Source organism: Carcharhinus amblyrhynchos, chromosome 15, assembly GCF_965287045.1.
Source record: "Carcharhinus amblyrhynchos chromosome 15, sCarAmb.v2.hapA, whole genome shotgun sequence".
NCBI lineage: Eukaryota > Metazoa > Chordata > Chondrichthyes > Carcharhiniformes > Carcharhinidae > Carcharhinus > Carcharhinus amblyrhynchos.
The window spans coordinates 62,792,814-62,809,117 of NC_137338.1; the positions used below are offsets into that span (position 1 = coordinate 62,792,814).

Genomic DNA, 16,304 nt, shown 5'->3' on the forward strand with positions numbered 1-16,304 from the left:
ACTCTTTTACAGTCCATTCCATCAACAGATGGTGACAGCGATATGATCGCCTTAGGTCAGCGGCCGAAAAACCCTATACCGAACATCCCTACAACACTAGATAGGCAAACAAATTGGAGCAAAGATCTACCTCTTCCTACTCCAGAACAGAAGATGCGTCAGCAAGCTCAGGCTATTTCCTCCTGTATTATTCCCATCAATGTGACTGGTACAGTTCCACCCCTTCTTATTTTTAACAAAACGTTATGCTGGATCATAGGTTGGGTAAATGTGATGTGTCTTCAGTTCTGGGGAGGAGTTTCGTGGGGGAATGAAACTATCCAATACCTTATTAAGAATGTCATTTTTGATGTAACTGCAGGTTAATTCAGCTCAGTGGAGGTGGTCAGATCTGTATCCAATGTCCTCACACTCTCTCCTTTACTCTGCAGCAGGGTTCTCTGGGGAACAATTAGCTAGAGAAGAATGCAGACAGTGAATTAAAAGGCATGCTATTTCTCTAATCGCTTAACATCTAATTACAACATTATTGTGTCACACCGATGCTCTGCTTATAATATTTAACATGGTCAGACCCAATTTATCTATTAAATGTGAGCATCACTAGCTGGGCCAGCAGTTATTGCCTCCTTGAACAAATCGGCTTGTTACTTCAAAGAGGCAGTTAAGAGTCAACCAGCTAAGGATAGCAGACCAGTTAAGGATAGCAGATTTGGTCAAGATTTTTTTTACAACAAATTTTATTTCCAGATTTTTATTGAATTCAGATTTTACCACCTACCATGATGGGATTTGAACCAGGGCCTCCTCCGGGTCTCTGGATTACTCATCCAGTGACTTATCCACTGCCTTCATCCACTGTTTTATCAGCATTGTTTGGCTGTTTGGAATAAATATGTCAATATCTTTATTTAAAATAATGAAGATTAGAATTTGTATTCATTATTATATGGTAAACAAAATTTGGTCTATATGTGTGTGATTGTACGAATTTGAAAAACTGTCAGTGAATGCATGAACCTTCTAAACTTTTGGTGTTGAAAGTTGGATTTTTATTATAGGGATCCCACAATTTATGATTTACTATTCATAGAAACCCTACAGTACAGAAAGAGGCCATTTGGCCCATCGAGTCTGCACCGACCACAATCCCACCCAGGCACTACCTCACATCCCCATATATTTACCCACTAATCCCCCTAAAATACGCATCTCAGAACACTAAGGGGCAATTTTTTTAGCATGGCCAATCAACCTAACCCACACATCTTTAGACTGTGGGAGGAAACCGGAACACCTGGAGGAAACCCACGCAGATACAAGCCGAATATATAATCTTCCCCTCGCTAAAGTATAAGCCAATTTTAAGTCATTTGGTTGAATTGCATTTTACGAAACTTCTAACAAAATATTTTTTAGAAGTGCATTGATATAAAAATGAAGGGAGGATCTCACAATGATTATTTTTCAAGTGTGAAGACAGCATAGCGAGAAAGCAGGAAAAATTTGCCAAATATATTTTCATGGGAGGATCCTACTTGTGGATCTGCAAATTTACTTCAGGAATAGCTGAGTCATATAGTTCAATTTTCTCATCTCTATTAAACATTACATGTGGAATTTTCCTGTCCCACCCATTATGGGAATCGGTAGTGGGACACAGACAGTGCAAAAGTCCGTTGACCTTGGGCGAGATTTTCCAGTCTTGGGGCAAGTGTGGCTGGAAAATCCTGTCTTAAGTGTCTATTAAGTTTTCTTAATTCTGGATTTCTACAACTGGCCTCGGTGTTCCTGTTTGGGAAGTGGACAAAAGCAGCCTGTGATATATTGTGTCCACTATATACTATACTGTTGCTAGTGGTTGTCAGTTGAGGACAAGACAGGGCTTGGATAGTGATGTCCCCTTTGGTTAAATAGCTTGTCAGCACTCAGTGCTGAGGTGAATACAATGCTATAAATAAAGGCCTTTGACGAAGGTACCAAAACTCAAAAAATCCCAGAAAAGACTCTATACCGCGTGAAGAGGGAAGGTGGGAATTGGCTACAAAAACAGAAAAAGAGAATGACACTTTGCAAAATAACAATACTCCAACCTGTGATCATGGGGCCGTTTGCACACACGGGCTGTGTTCTGTGGAAATACATGCTCCAAGGTTGGTGCGCCCTGCTTAATTTTCCGGCCATTCTGGATGCAGAAATGTAGACATGGAAACCTCTGTTTCTGAATTCCCAATGTATGCTTCATAGTAATTCATAGCTTAATCACAGAATCCCAACAGTACAGAAAGAGGCCATTCAGCCCATCAAGCCTGCATCAACAACGATCCCACTCAGGCCCTATCCCCGTAACCCCACACATTTACCCTGCTAATCTCCCTGACACTAAGGGGTCATTTAGCACGGCCAATCTACCTCACCTGTACTTCTTTGGACTGTGGGAGGAAACTGAAGCACCCGGAGCAAACCCACGCAGACACGGAGAGGACGAGTAGACTCCACTCAGACAGTTACCCGAGTTTGGTAATAAAGGAAGAAGCACTGTACATTTAAAGATGTCCCCAAGTTTCATGGCTTGTCATTAAAGGACATCTATTGTCCAGTCTGATTAGGTCACCATAAATGCACTTACTTCATCTGGAGATAGTTGACCACCTTTGTGCCGTTTGCACAATGCTGGTCTCATCGATGCTTGAAGTGATGTCACAAGCACAGATGCCATGGAAACACCTTGAACGGTTTGACAGTTGATGCAATGCCTTATATAGCAAGCAGGATGGCAGGTTCTATTTAATGTAAGCAATGGATGGCTGTGGTGATAGAATATAAATTGTGTCAGGTCACAGTGACACTCTCATTCTCAGAACTACCCAGAGTACTCAGAAGAATAACCTGTTCCATTAAGTTAGTTTTTTTTTTGGTAAAATTCACTACTGACTAAAAGCAGAGGTGTGTACAAATTTGTTACATCTACCCTAGGTTCAATGGGAAACGGGCAGCACAGTGGTTAGCACTGCTGCCTCAGCGCCAGGGACCCAGGTTCAATCCCCAGCTTGATTATTATCTGTGTGGAGTCTGCACATTCTCCCCATGTCTGTGTGGGTTTCCTCCAGGTGCTCTGGTTCCCTCCCACAGTCCAGAAGATGTGCTGGTTTGGTGCATTGGCCATGCTAAATTCTCCCTCAGTGTTCCTGAACAGGCGCCAGAGTATGGCGACTAGGGGATGTCATTGCAGTGTTAATATAATCTTGCTCGTGACACTAATAAATAAACTTTAAAAAACTTAAATTCATCTGCAGTATCCAGGTTCTTATCAAAATTTCCGGGTGGCTTCCTCTTTGTCAGATAGTTGGGGTCTTTTCCAAATTGCGTGTTCTGGGAACCGTTCCAGCGTTTGTATGCGGAGTGGTTAAAACAGAAGTCTTAGCTTGCTGCAGTAATCTCCAGTCAGGCGTACTGAAATGGTAAACCCTGTACTTAATTTATAATTTTGCAAACATTGCACGCAGAGGAAATCTCCCCTTCTATTGCCAGTCACCTCAATAAATGTAGTGTACCATGTGAGATTCTTGTTTTAACCAAACATTGAAAAATTCCAACCTTTAAAATTCACCTCCTTGTCTGAAGGCACAGACTCAGTCTGAGGTGCAGTTTCACACGCAACCTACCTCCTCCGGCATTTCATTCTGGTTCTTTATGTGTATATGGCCTTGGTCAGAAAGTGGCAGACCACTTTATTATGACTATCTAATTACTTTTTTACTCAAATCACTACTGGCAGGAGTAATGTCACAACTAAGTCCAATCATTGTCATGAGCTTTCATGATCGGAGTCCCATTCAAAGATCCCTCATTTTATCCCACTGTGCTACAGGGTTTGTGCAAGCAGTTTCTGGTGCTCCACTTCCACAGGAAGTTCCTGGGAGTGCCACACTGGGTGATGCCTTTTTTGGGCCTTATTTCTTTGTAAAGATATTAAGCTTCTTTACATATCGGAAGAACCGAGGAGCCATTTCCAAGCATTACAAACAAGTGATTTGTGAACTTCATAACTTATTAATTTACTGCCCATCAAGTCGCACAAATGAATGAAGCTGCTTGGTCCCTTAGCTGCTGTTTAAAATGGTATTTTGGATTATTGGATTGTCCCTTTCCAATGCTTCAAGTTCAAACTGGAACAATATATCTATGCTAATATATCTCTCAATGCCCCATCTGTATCGGTAAGGATTATGCTGGGGGACATGGATTATCCCTGATTTTCAATATAATTGAATGGTGGATTTTGCTCAATGAGAACAAATAACCTAGAAAATACTTAATGTGTAGAATGTGGCTATACGACAAGTCAACCAGTGTACCTTTCTTCCCCACACATTTAACTATTTCTTATTTAATTTTGATATTTTTAGCATCCCTCCCCAGTGTTGTACTCTGGATGGGTGACCAAAGATGGAGTACAGGTCTTGGTAGCCTCACGTACCATTCTTGAACATAACCATAGCGTCTGAGCCTATTAGTGGGCTGTTCAAGTGTAAGGAGCATTGTTGTCAGCTGAGCCCGGCATTACTCTGACCTGGCATCCCACTACATGTGCTCACCCATGTAGCCCCAGTGGGCATCCAGCTGACTTTCCCTTTCTATATAGTCTGGTAGTCGGGTTGTCAGTTGAGTAGGCCCGACTACCGCCCAACCCATTCAGCAGAGGCAAGAAAATTCATGTTTATCCCAGAGCAAACTGATGCCTTTCCAAGATTTTTAAGAATTAGCTCTCTGAGGTCCAAGCTTTTTTTTTTGATGAACAATTAATGCTGAACAAAGTCTGAATTTCCATATTAATAAAATATTTCCAATAAAATATTTGTTTTGGCCGGAGTTAATAATAGCAGAAGGTGTTAGAATTGCATATTAAGTGTTTGTATTTGTGCAGATGAAATAAAGTTTAATGATGTGGATTGTGAGCCTTTGGCAAAATGTTGAGGAAAGGCTTCAGTCCTTTTATGCCTATGGAAGTTATATATACAATATGAATTGAGGCATATTGGTTTAGGTTTCTCCATCTTAGTGCCAATATGCTAAACAAGCCTAGCAGCTTACTGTTAATTGCTTATGAAATTATGCTATGGATTGCACAGTTATCTGGATCCTTTCTCGATTACAGGAGTGGGTTTTGAGAGACAGGTCATTGGCCGATATTCCTTTGTCCATCCTCAATCTGTGCTGCAGCGAAGACGGAAGCTAAAAAGGCGGAAAACTATCAGCGGGATTCCCAGACGTGTGCAGCAGGAAATAGGTAAAGATTTAAAACCACAAACCTGGCTAGAAATATTTTCTGCTAAGTTTTTCGTCATTTAAAAAACACCCTAAAGCCGAACTTAAACAGAGTAGATTGCATAACGTTAAATCTCACGGGATCCAGGGTGAGGTAACCAATTAGATTCAAAATTGGCTTGATGACCGAAGACAAAATGGAGGCATGTGACTAGCAGTGTATCTCAGGGATCTGTTCTGGGTGGTCCACTGTTATTTGTCATTTATGTTAGTTATATGGGATGGGCACAGTAAAAAGTCTTGCAATACCAGGTTAAAGTCTAACTGCTTTACTTGGGGTCACGAGCTTTCGGAGTGTTGCCTCACTCACTTGATGAAGGAGCAACGTTACAAAAGCTCGTGATTTCAAACAAACCTGTTGGACTTAAACCTGGGGGTATTGTGAGACTTCTTACTGTTTATATCAATGATTTAGGTGAGAATTTAGGAATATGGTTAGTAAGTTTGCATTGTCCACTATGGACAGTGAAGAAGATTATCTAGAATTGCAATGGGCTGATGAATGGCAGATGGAGTTTAATTTAGATAAATGCAAGATGATGCAGGTGAACCAAGGCAGGATTAACTCAGTTAATGGTAGAACACTGGTGAGAGTTATAGAACAAAGAGATCTCGGGGTACAAATTAATAGCTCCTTGAAAGTGGAGTCAGAGGTGGACAGGGTGGTGAAAAGGGCATTCAGTATGCTTAGTTTCATTGGTCAGGACATTGACTACAGGAGTTGGGATGTTTGTTGAGGGTCTACAAGACATTGGTAAGGCCGCACTTGGAATACTGTGTACAGTTCTGGTCACCCTGTTATAGAAATGATATTATTAAACTAGAAAGAGTGCAGTAAAGATTTACTAGGATACTACAAGGACTTGATGGTTTGAGTTATAAGGAGAGTCTGGATAGACTGGGACATTTTTCCTTGGAGCATCGGAGGCTTAAGGGTGATCTTATAGAGGTCTATAAAATAATGAGGGGCACAGATAAGATAGATAGTAAACAACTTTAGGGGAGTCTAAAACTAGAGAGGATAGGTTTAAGGTGAGAGAGGAGATTCAAAAAGATCCAGAGGGGCAATTTTTTTTCACGCAGAGGGTGGTGACTGTCTGGAATGAGCTGCTCGAGTCAGTAGTAGAGGCGGGTACAACTTTGTTTTTTAAAAAGCATTTAGACAATTACATGGGTAAGATTGCATGGCGGGATATAGGCCAAACATGGGCAATTGGGACAAACTTAATGGTAAAAACTGGACAAGTTGGGCTGAAGGGCCTGTTTCCATGCATATTTATGACTATAAGAGTTAATGATGTGGAGATGCCAGCGTTGGACTGGGGTAAGCACAATAAACCTATTGGACTTTAACCTGATGTTGTGAGACTTCTTACTGTATAAGAGTTAAATCAGGGTAGATTGTCTCACATTTCATAGAAAAGTGGAAAGTTTAAAAAGCAGCCTTCACAACCTCTAGATATCTCAAAGGGCTTGGGGTATGTTTAAAGTGTAGTCATTGATGTCATTCCCACCACAGAATCATAGTGGGCAGGGGGCTGGCAGACTGTGCAGACTCCATTGAGCTCGGGCAGGATTTTCTGGTTTTGGGATGGGCGCAGCTAGAAAATCCCACCCATAATGGCACAGGACAATCACACAGACAGAATTGTAACAGTCACTGTATATTTTAATGATTTTAGTTGAGGGCTAAATATTGCCCCGTTCTTCCTCAAAATTATGCAATCTGAGAGAACAGACAGAGCCCTTCTTTACTGTCTCACCTGAATCATAGAGTCCTTACAGTGCAGAAGGAGGCCATTCGGCCCATCAAGCCTTCACTGACGACCCCACCCAGGGCCTATCCCTGTAAAACATATTTACCCTGCTTATCCCCTGACACTCAGCGGCAATTTAGCATGGCCAATGCGCCTAACATCTTTGGCCTGTGGGAGGAAACCAGAGCACCCTGGGGAAACCCATGCAGACGTGGGGAGAATGTGCACACTTTACTCAGTCACCCAAGGCCGGAATTGAACCTGGGTCCCTGGCGCTATGAGGCAGTAGTGCTAACCACTGTGCCACCAGGCCACCCCTGAAAGGCAGTATTATCATGATGTGGAGATGCTGACATTGGACTGGGGTAAACACAGTAAGAAATCTCACAACACCAGGTTAAAGTCCAACCAGTTTATTTGATAGTAAACCCACAAGCTTTTGGAAACACTCTTCCTTTGTCAGGTGTGTGGAAGGTTCAACATTATCAAGCAGCACTCCTCAGTTCAGCATCGAGTGAAGCATCAGCCAGAATTTTGTACTCAAGTCTGTGGAGTGGGAATGAGCTCTCAACCTTCTGACTAAGAGTCAAAGTCCTACCCACCACTGGTCAAGGCATCTTTGGGAGCCATAATCAGTCTATTATTATTTGATTTCTTTCTGTTCTGAGGTGGCCACAAATTGTGGGAGCCTCTAATTTCCCTGATCTAAATTTGTAGATGAAGAAGTTGGCCTCAAATACTCCAATCTGTCACTCAGATGATGGCAAGGGGGAGAATCGTAAGCTGGAACCCACTGACATTGCAGAGACCAGTCTGTTGACACGAGTCAGCCTGTTAGCTGCCCCAGAGTGCTGGTGCTTCCCCACTGTGTGGGGAGCAAAATCTAATTCTCGCAAAGGCTTTGAGGGTAAAACTATTAGGAACAACTGCAGAGTGTGGCCAGATGTGAAATTCGTCCCCTTTATTAGAGAACCACTACGACTTTGGCAGTGTTTCACCTTGTGGACTGTTCAAACCACTAACGGGGCTGCAATGAACTGCTGTTACCTTGCCTATGTCTGGCTCAATTGGGTAAAAAGTCTGACAACACCAGGTTTTAGTCCGATTTATTTGATAGTAAACGCACAAGCTTTCGGGGTTAGTCCCTTCGTCGGGTGACGAAGGCTGACGACGGGACTAACCCGAAAGCTTGTGCGTTTACTATCAAATAAATCGGTCGGACTAAAACCTGGTGTCGTCAGACTTTTTACTGTGTTTACCCCAGTCCAACGCCAGCACATCCACATCCTGGCTCAATTGGGACAGGGGACAGCGGAGTGGAAGGAACTCCAGCAGATATGATCCTGCCAGTGCCGGCTCCCATTTTAATAATAGTATTCCAAGGGGTCAATGGAACTCAGGAAATGGGTTTTGGACCTGGTGTTATGAGATCCCATTTCATTCCGTTCTCACCACCCCACCCCCACTCACTGCTCATCAGAAAGCCAACGGCTCCCAGGCAATTTCAAGTCATTGCTTAAATTCCTTCGTCGTGCCAGGGTCTAATTCTGAACCGTGTGTTGTATTTACTTGGGTAGCAGATTCCGATGAATCTTCCATGGTCCGAGAAAGGAACGTGATTGTTCACGTGAACCCCGAGCTGGACTTCCACCGGGTGGAGGCGAATTCGACCAGCGAGCGATCCGGCACCAGGGACTCCGAGTGCCAGACGGACGACTTCCTCATCGCCGCGCCCTCGGTGAGGCGGATCCGAGCCCAGCGCGGCAACAGCATCGCGTCCTCGCTGTCCCATTCCACCGGGAATATCCCCACCTTGACGGACGGCTCAGGCTCCGTGTTTCTCACACCCATGGACAGCCACGTCCGTTCGCGCAGCCTGTCTCGAGAGGCCATTCGGGAGTCGCTCTTCTCTGGCCAGTTGAGTCAGGAAGGCAGCGTGGAGAGCATGAGGGGGACTCCTGAGAAGTACTTGCCAAACCCAGAAATGGCGGAGGAGGAGGAGGAGGAGGAGGAGGAGGAGGACGAGGCGCACTTGTTCATCCAGAACCCGCAGAAGCATCATTCCAAGGGGGTTACCGTTCAACCGCAACAGAACCCAGAACACAAAGGTCAGGCTGCCAAAATCTCCAACTTTGTGCCGGAGGGGGACGCGGGGAATAGTGAGATCTCTTCAAACTCTGACACGTTCGGGAGTCCCGTCAACAGCATCTCCAGCGCGGGGGTTCTCCTCAGCAGTCAGATCGATCAGAAGGAGGACCATCAGTCCTCCAGTGGCAATTGGAGCGGGAGCAACTCCACCTGCCCCTCACAGACATCAGAGACGGTTCACACGGCATCTTCACCTCCACTGACAGGATCCTCACACTGTGACTCCGAGCTATCGCTCAATACGCCTGCGCACACAAGCTACGACCTGCCCGCTTTCTTACTGGAACAGTACACGTACCAAGGGGATAAAGTCAGAGGTCACAGGGCAAACTCGTTCACTTCCACAGGGACGGACGTTGTCGAAGACCTCAACACCAGTAACACAAGCGACGCTGAATGGAACTATTTACACCATTGCCACGATGCATCGTGCCATCGAGACTTCAGTCCAAGGCATTCAAGGACAAACAGCTTGGGGTGTCCTAGTTTTGCAAGCATGGGTACGTGTGACAGCTTTGTCGAGAGACCATCCTCCTCCAGAACTGACTCAGGCTCTCATTTCTCTGTGGATACAGAAGGGTACTATACCTCCATGCACTTTGACTGTGGCTTAAGAACTAGCAGGAACTATATATTTAACTATGCATCCACAAGCTCCGACGGCATCCAGAGCGCGGAGAATGCTTCAGAACTTGGCGAACTCCCTCGACGGGATCCCCCGGAGCTGAGAAAGCAGAAATGTCGGGGTCAGAGCATTGCACTCAAGAAACCAAAGGCGAAACCAACCCCACCAAAACGCAGCTCATCCTTGAGAAAAAACCCAAGTTGTACCAACGAGAATGACCCGAGTGAACCAAAGACACACAATGGGCAGGACAGGACTGTATCACCGAGAGATACACAGAAAGCCTTGCAACTTGACCTAAGCACTGCCTCTGACAGCTTCAAAGGCTGCGTGCCATCTAGTAAAAAGATTAATCCTTGGGACAGTCACAGCGGATATACAATGGATAATGAATTGTCAGACCCTCAGTTCACCCCTTCAGACATGCCCTCATTTAAAGATGAAAGCACCATGCAGTCAGATTATGCCGGACTCTGGCTTTTGAATGACTTAAAGTCAAATGATCCCTACAGGTCTTTATCGAACTCTAGCACTGCGACAGGTACAACTGTGATCGAGTGCACAAAGTCTCCAGAAGGCTCAGAATCACAAACTTCCCAGTCCGAATCACGAGCCACCACTCCATCTCTCCCCTCGGTTGAGAATGACTTCAAGCTGTCCTCTCCCGATAAACTGGCCAGTTTGGCGTCGCCATCCAGCGGCTACTCGAGCCAGTCGGGCACACCGACCTCCACTTTGCCGACACCCCTGTTCCCCGGCCCCCTGTCTCCAAACAGCGGTAAGAGAAAGCCAAAGGTTCCAGAGAGAAGGTCTTCGCTGCAGCAGTCTTCCACCAGGGATGTGAATGTCATAAAGAAAGACCTCGAACTACCAACAATACCTCCAACACATCTCGACCTAAGTGCTCTTCAGAATCTATTTAAAAGCAAGCCCTTCTCTCAAAGGAACCAGCTGCAGATCTCAAACCAGAACAAATTGATAGAGGCAGCTGAGCAAACCAACAACCCTGCACCGGTTTCCCTTGGCATAACCCCATCCGTGCTCCAGTCTGTCCAACTTCGCTCCATTAGCAAAGCCAAGCAATCCAAACAAGAACGCCAAGAAGAACCTGACATAACAGGAGCACCAAATTACACGGAGAGTATCACAGCACCGGGTAGAATTGAACCAAACAGTTATGACACACCACTGACACACAAGTGCAGCGAAAGTTTCAGCGCCCCTCAACCGTTACAAAAATCATCGTCCACTGACACAAACCCAAGCGTTTCGCATTTAGAAAGCAATATTGCACTTTGTTTAGAAAATACGCTGAGTAAAGAGAGTGTGACACCTCTCCCCTTAGTCTCGACAGTGGCACAGAGTCTAACACAGTTCACAGTATCGGGTGAGTGCCCACGGAACACAGAACTTGAAGATGACCAAATGATTGCAACAGAAGTCTGTCATACAGGCTCCAAATATGTCCTCGAAAAGAATTCAGTGAAGGAGAGTATTCCACAAGAAATGGAACAAGACTTGCGGAATTCCAGTAAAGAGTTACAGATTGAGGTATTTGAACAGGAGACAGGGAATGAAGAGAACCCAGAAAGGGTGCGTTCGCCATGTAACAGAGTTATAGAAAGCCTGTCGGCAACAGTATTGGTACCTGCAACTGCGGAGAAATTGGAAAGAAAACTTGATTTTGATTCAGTCAGGGATGATGACGGAATTCAGTCAGAATTAATAAGTGCACAAAGGCTCGATAAAGGCAGCGCGGAAGAGAAAACCAAAAAGATGCAAGATGGTTGTCCAGAGAGTGCTACTGATTGCAAAAGAAGTGTGGAAGCTCTATGTGAGAGTTTGAGCAGTGGGCAGTACAAAGAGCATTTGGGTAACTATTATTTTATTTTACTTGCGATCAGATTTTCAGATGAGATTGTTAACCTCTCATTGCTTGTCACAGTGAGAAAAAGCAATGTGTCAGTGTCCTCAGGAAAGTTATCTTTCATGGCACCTAGCTTGACTATTTTCAGACTATTTTTGGCCAGTGTAACTTCTCCATAATAAAAACAACCAAATCAATCCTAATAATTTGCATTAAATAAGCATGATATATTCACATTCAAATCCCCAATATAAATTGACTGTTTCAGACCTTTCACTAAAGGGATTCCCATTTCTCATCTCTTGATCCCATTTGATCTTTCTTTGATCTCATTATACACAGGCAATAAACAAGCATGGGATACGCATAGATATATTCGTTTTTATATGTTCTGGGTGTAAGATGAACTTCATAAATATAATGCCAGTATTCTTCGAGATTGTTCTTTCATTCATTAACAAGTGGCCATCAAATCTTTCTCGCCAGAACTAGAATTATGGCTACCTTGCAATAAGTGAACATGAAAATTCACTACAGTTGCAAATAAATTCAAAGATGTATGAGAAGAAAGGATGAGAAGTCTATTTGTAGAGGCAGTGCATGTAATGAGGAGAGGGAGATATTCCTGGGGCTGCATTGGATAGTCAAAGCAAATATTGGCAAATTGAGTGGGAGGAATCCAAGCAGGTTTACTTGAGGGTGCACACTCATGACTGGTCCAATTTTACAATATTCACTATGTCCGGGCAATCTGCTGCAATAAAACCACACCCCGCCCCCCCACCCTCTCCCCCCCTGCACTGTGCGATTAATCCACTCACACAGAATCTCACCCTAAGTTTTGGAATATAGTCCCAAATTGTAGAAAAAGTGTGAATTTTTACATTAACTTATTGTATTTTTTTTAATTATTCATTTATGAGATGTGGGTGTCACTGGCTGAGCCAGCATTCATTGCCTATCCCTAATTGCCCCCTCGAACGGAGATCATAAAGAAGTGTACTGTTGTTGTAATCCCAGTCGTAGATACGAGGCAATGTGAGTCAGCTCCCGTAAAAACACTCAAGCTCTCCACAGATGTGACTGATACCCACTGCAGCTGAGATTATATGGCAGCCAGACCGTTGTGACGTTTTGATTTTAATTGAATATCAAAGCACCTCGTGTCAGTCAGGTGATTAACTTGAAATGCTACACAGGCCAGATCATTTATACATTCTTTTTAAAGCTTCCTATGTAACCACACTAAAATCTCCTTGAAAGATTTGTGAAGCCTGTGAAAATAAGTTTTAGTACAATGACTAAGGAAATGCCACCTGTATTTCTTATACACAGATGTGGGACAGGGTGAGAGTTATTTGACTTCTCCAGTGGATCTTGAGACTAATGAAGATAATGTATTCATATTACCCAACAAACTCCGCACCACAGAGGACCTTTTCGCTGTAATTCACAGGTCAGAATCTTTTACAAATATTTCCTTGTACTTGTCCACAAAATTATCTGATAGAAAGGACTGAAGTCCCATGGCATTTCTCATGTGAATTGCAGGTTCTTTTTATTTCAGGACAGCTAAAAGTCGTGATAGGGAATATAAGTCTGCTGAAAGGATTCGGAAACAAGGTTGTGGGAGATTTGTTCCAATGCCAAAGGAATTGTTCTCATTGATTTTTGAAAGCAAATTTTTTTTTACCCACTGCGAAGAGATGAAGAAATAACAACTTTTCCCTTTGTGTACCAGAGCTACATAAATAAATAACTTTGTAAATGGATGACAAAGAACAGCTAATGGAAAGAGGATCAATTCAACCACAGCAGCTTTCATTTATGTAGAATCCTCAGCTTAATAAACATCCTAAAGCCCTTCACAGGAGCATTATCAAAGAAAATTTAAAGGGACCAAGAGTCGGGGGCAACAAGTTATGTGAAGTTATTACTTCACCTTGTTTTGAACTCTTTTGGAGAAACAAACTGACAATTAGTTTTATCACAGAATCATAGAATCCTATAGTGCAGAAGGAGGGCACTCAGCCCATCGAGTCTGCACCGACTACAATCTCAACCATGCCCTATCCCCATAACTCCATGCATTTACCCCAGCTAGTCCCCCTGACACTGCATGGCCAATCCACCTAACCTGCAAATCTTTGGACTGTGGGTGGAAACTCGAAGGAAACCTCTGCCTGAAGGAATACACGATGTGAGATGGAGCACAGATTAGGAAAGAGAATGATTTTGATATCATCTCTCAGTCAGAATGCTGCTTCATGCATCCTTATCTGCTCAAAGCTGTGAACTTCCGTTACCTTAGTTCTTAACCTGAGTCCATTGCTCCCTATCATTGTTAAGTTTTTGCCCTTATCTTTAACTGCATCCACATTCTTGCCTTGTCACACATGGTTAATTGCACATTCTCCCTCTAACTTACAAACCTTATTTGAAACACCTTTATTCCTGTGTACAGTAACTGGCTGAAGGAAAAACTATGTGGACACAAACATTTTGGGGGAAAAAAATGGACAAGTTAGTTGATTCTGTATTGCGTTGTTTTACTAGTAAGATTTTTGTCACTGCTTCAAGTTGCAATTTACTGTTTATGAATGCAACCTGAACAAGTAAGGAGAAATATGTTAATATTGTAAAAGAGAAGCAACATTAAGAGTATAATTCTTGCAAGTGTAATGAGAAAACATTAAAGAAAGCATATAGTTACTCTGTTTTTAATAATATCTCAATGAAACATCACAACAGCTCAATCTCTTGTGATGTTTCACACGGGCAGCACAGTCTTCAACTCCAAGGGAGTAAGATGATAGCAGGAAATTGGATCAGAACATGCAGGCCTAATCCAGTCTCTATTTTAAAACATTCTGCCCCACATGCGCCCATTTGCAATGCAAAAAAAAGTTGAAGTTTAATGTTTAGCTGTTCGTGTCACAAATAGGCTTACATTAACAGTGCATTGAAGTTACTATGTCACCACATTTCACCGCTTGTTTGGGTGCACTGAGGGAGAATTTAGCACGGCCAGTGCAGCTAACCAGCACATCTTTCGGACTGCGGGAGCACCAGGAGGAAACCCCTGCAGACAAGGGGAGAATGAGCAGACTCTGCACAGTGACCCAAACCGGGAATCGAACCGGGTGTCTGATACTGTGAGGCAGCAGTGTTAGCCACTGTGTCACCATTGCGACACAGAATTCCTCTACTTGCAGGACAGGCTGAAGATCTGGGAGATGCAGGGTTGAGGTTGTGTGTGTGGCACCCCTGTTGGCATTGGGCTGGAATTACAGTATGACGAACCACGGAGGCAGCTTCCGGTATAAATACGGGCACAGCAACAGAGGAAGTTCACATAGACAGAAGGGATTCGACTTTTCAGATGGTGGCCTTTCCAATCCTGCCACTGGGAGAATCGGTGGAGGCCTCAGCCTGTTTAATCAGTTGCTATGTAGTCTCCGCAGCACCACAACAAAGAGGGCATTATTGGAACGACAAGGGAGTTTCCAGAAAAAGATCCATGGAGACCAGACTTAAAGGGGGTGATTTTACCATTTCTATCTAAGTACTGGGTGGTCTTGAAATTAGGTGAGTTTCAGATCCGACTTTTGGGTGCGTTTCCAGCACCGCCCCCACCCCTCACCCACCCCTCCCAATAAGCACTCTGCCTGCACAAATATCAGCGAACCTGTTGCTTGCTGCAGAAGCTGTCAGTGGGTGGGGGCACCCAAAACCCTGCAGAGGGAGGTCGTGCCCATGTGCTGCACATGCGCATTAGCAGGGGTTTGACAGCAAAGAAAGATCTGTTAGGTCTCTGCTGGTGCAAACTGCCTGAAGCACCTCCCCCCACCGACCATGCAATCGCGGGGGGCCCGTGGCCTAAATATAACTCCCCCATCTGCTGCCCAGTTTGATCACGGACCCCGCTCCACCACTGATCGTGGACCTGCTGCCCACCCCCCCCCCACCGATTCTGGAGCCGCCGCCCTCCCTCCACTGCAATCGATGCAGCGGGCTCCTTCCTCCTCACAATCCCTGCAGAGTAGCTGCAGGTCCCTTCTCCCTCCTCCTCCTCCCCCCGCCCCACCAATAGCTACAGAGTGGCAACGGGCTCCCACCCACTGATCCCTGCAGAGTGGCAGAGAGCCCCCTCTCCCTCCATTCTCCACCCACTGATCCTTGCAGAGTGGCAGAGAGCCCCCCCTCCCTCCATTCTCCACCCACTGATGCCTGCAGAGTGGCAGTGAGCCCCCTCTCCCTCCATTCTCCACCCACTGATCCCTGCAGAGTGGCAGAGAGCCCCCACTCCCTCCATTCTCCACCCACTGATCCCTGCAGAGTGGCAGTGGGCCCCCACTCCCTCGATTCTCCACCCACTGATCCCTGCAGAGTGGCAGAGAGCCCCCTCTCCCTCCATTCTCCACCCACTGATCCCTGCAGAGTGGCAGTGGGCCCCCTCTCCCTCCATTCTCCACCACTGATCCCTGCAGAGTGGCAGTGAGCCCCCTCTCCCTCCATTCTCCACCCACTGATCCCTGCAGAGTGGCAGAGAGCCCCCTCTCCCTCCATTCTCCACCCA

The 16,304-nt window shown here is 44.8% G+C and overlaps 1 protein-coding gene across 4 annotated transcripts in view; it reads left to right on the forward strand.

The window, feature by feature from the left end:
* nhsa (Nance-Horan syndrome a (congenital cataracts and dental anomalies)) overlaps positions 1-16,304 on the forward strand; it is a 482,186-nt gene that overhangs the window by 456,768 nt on the left and 9,114 nt on the right. For 3 of the 4 annotated variants that reach the window (XM_080204037.1, XM_080204039.1, XM_080204040.1), the window contains 4 exons: positions 13-208; positions 5,159-5,290; positions 8,663-11,731; positions 13,061-13,181. In XM_080204037.1, coding sequence (XP_080060163.1) covers positions 13-208; positions 5,159-5,290; positions 8,663-11,731; positions 13,061-13,181 — 3,518 coding nt within the window. The remainder of the gene's footprint in view (positions 1-12; positions 209-5,158; positions 5,291-8,662; positions 11,732-13,060; positions 13,182-16,304) is intronic. The other variant, XM_080204038.1, reaches the window with a different exon arrangement.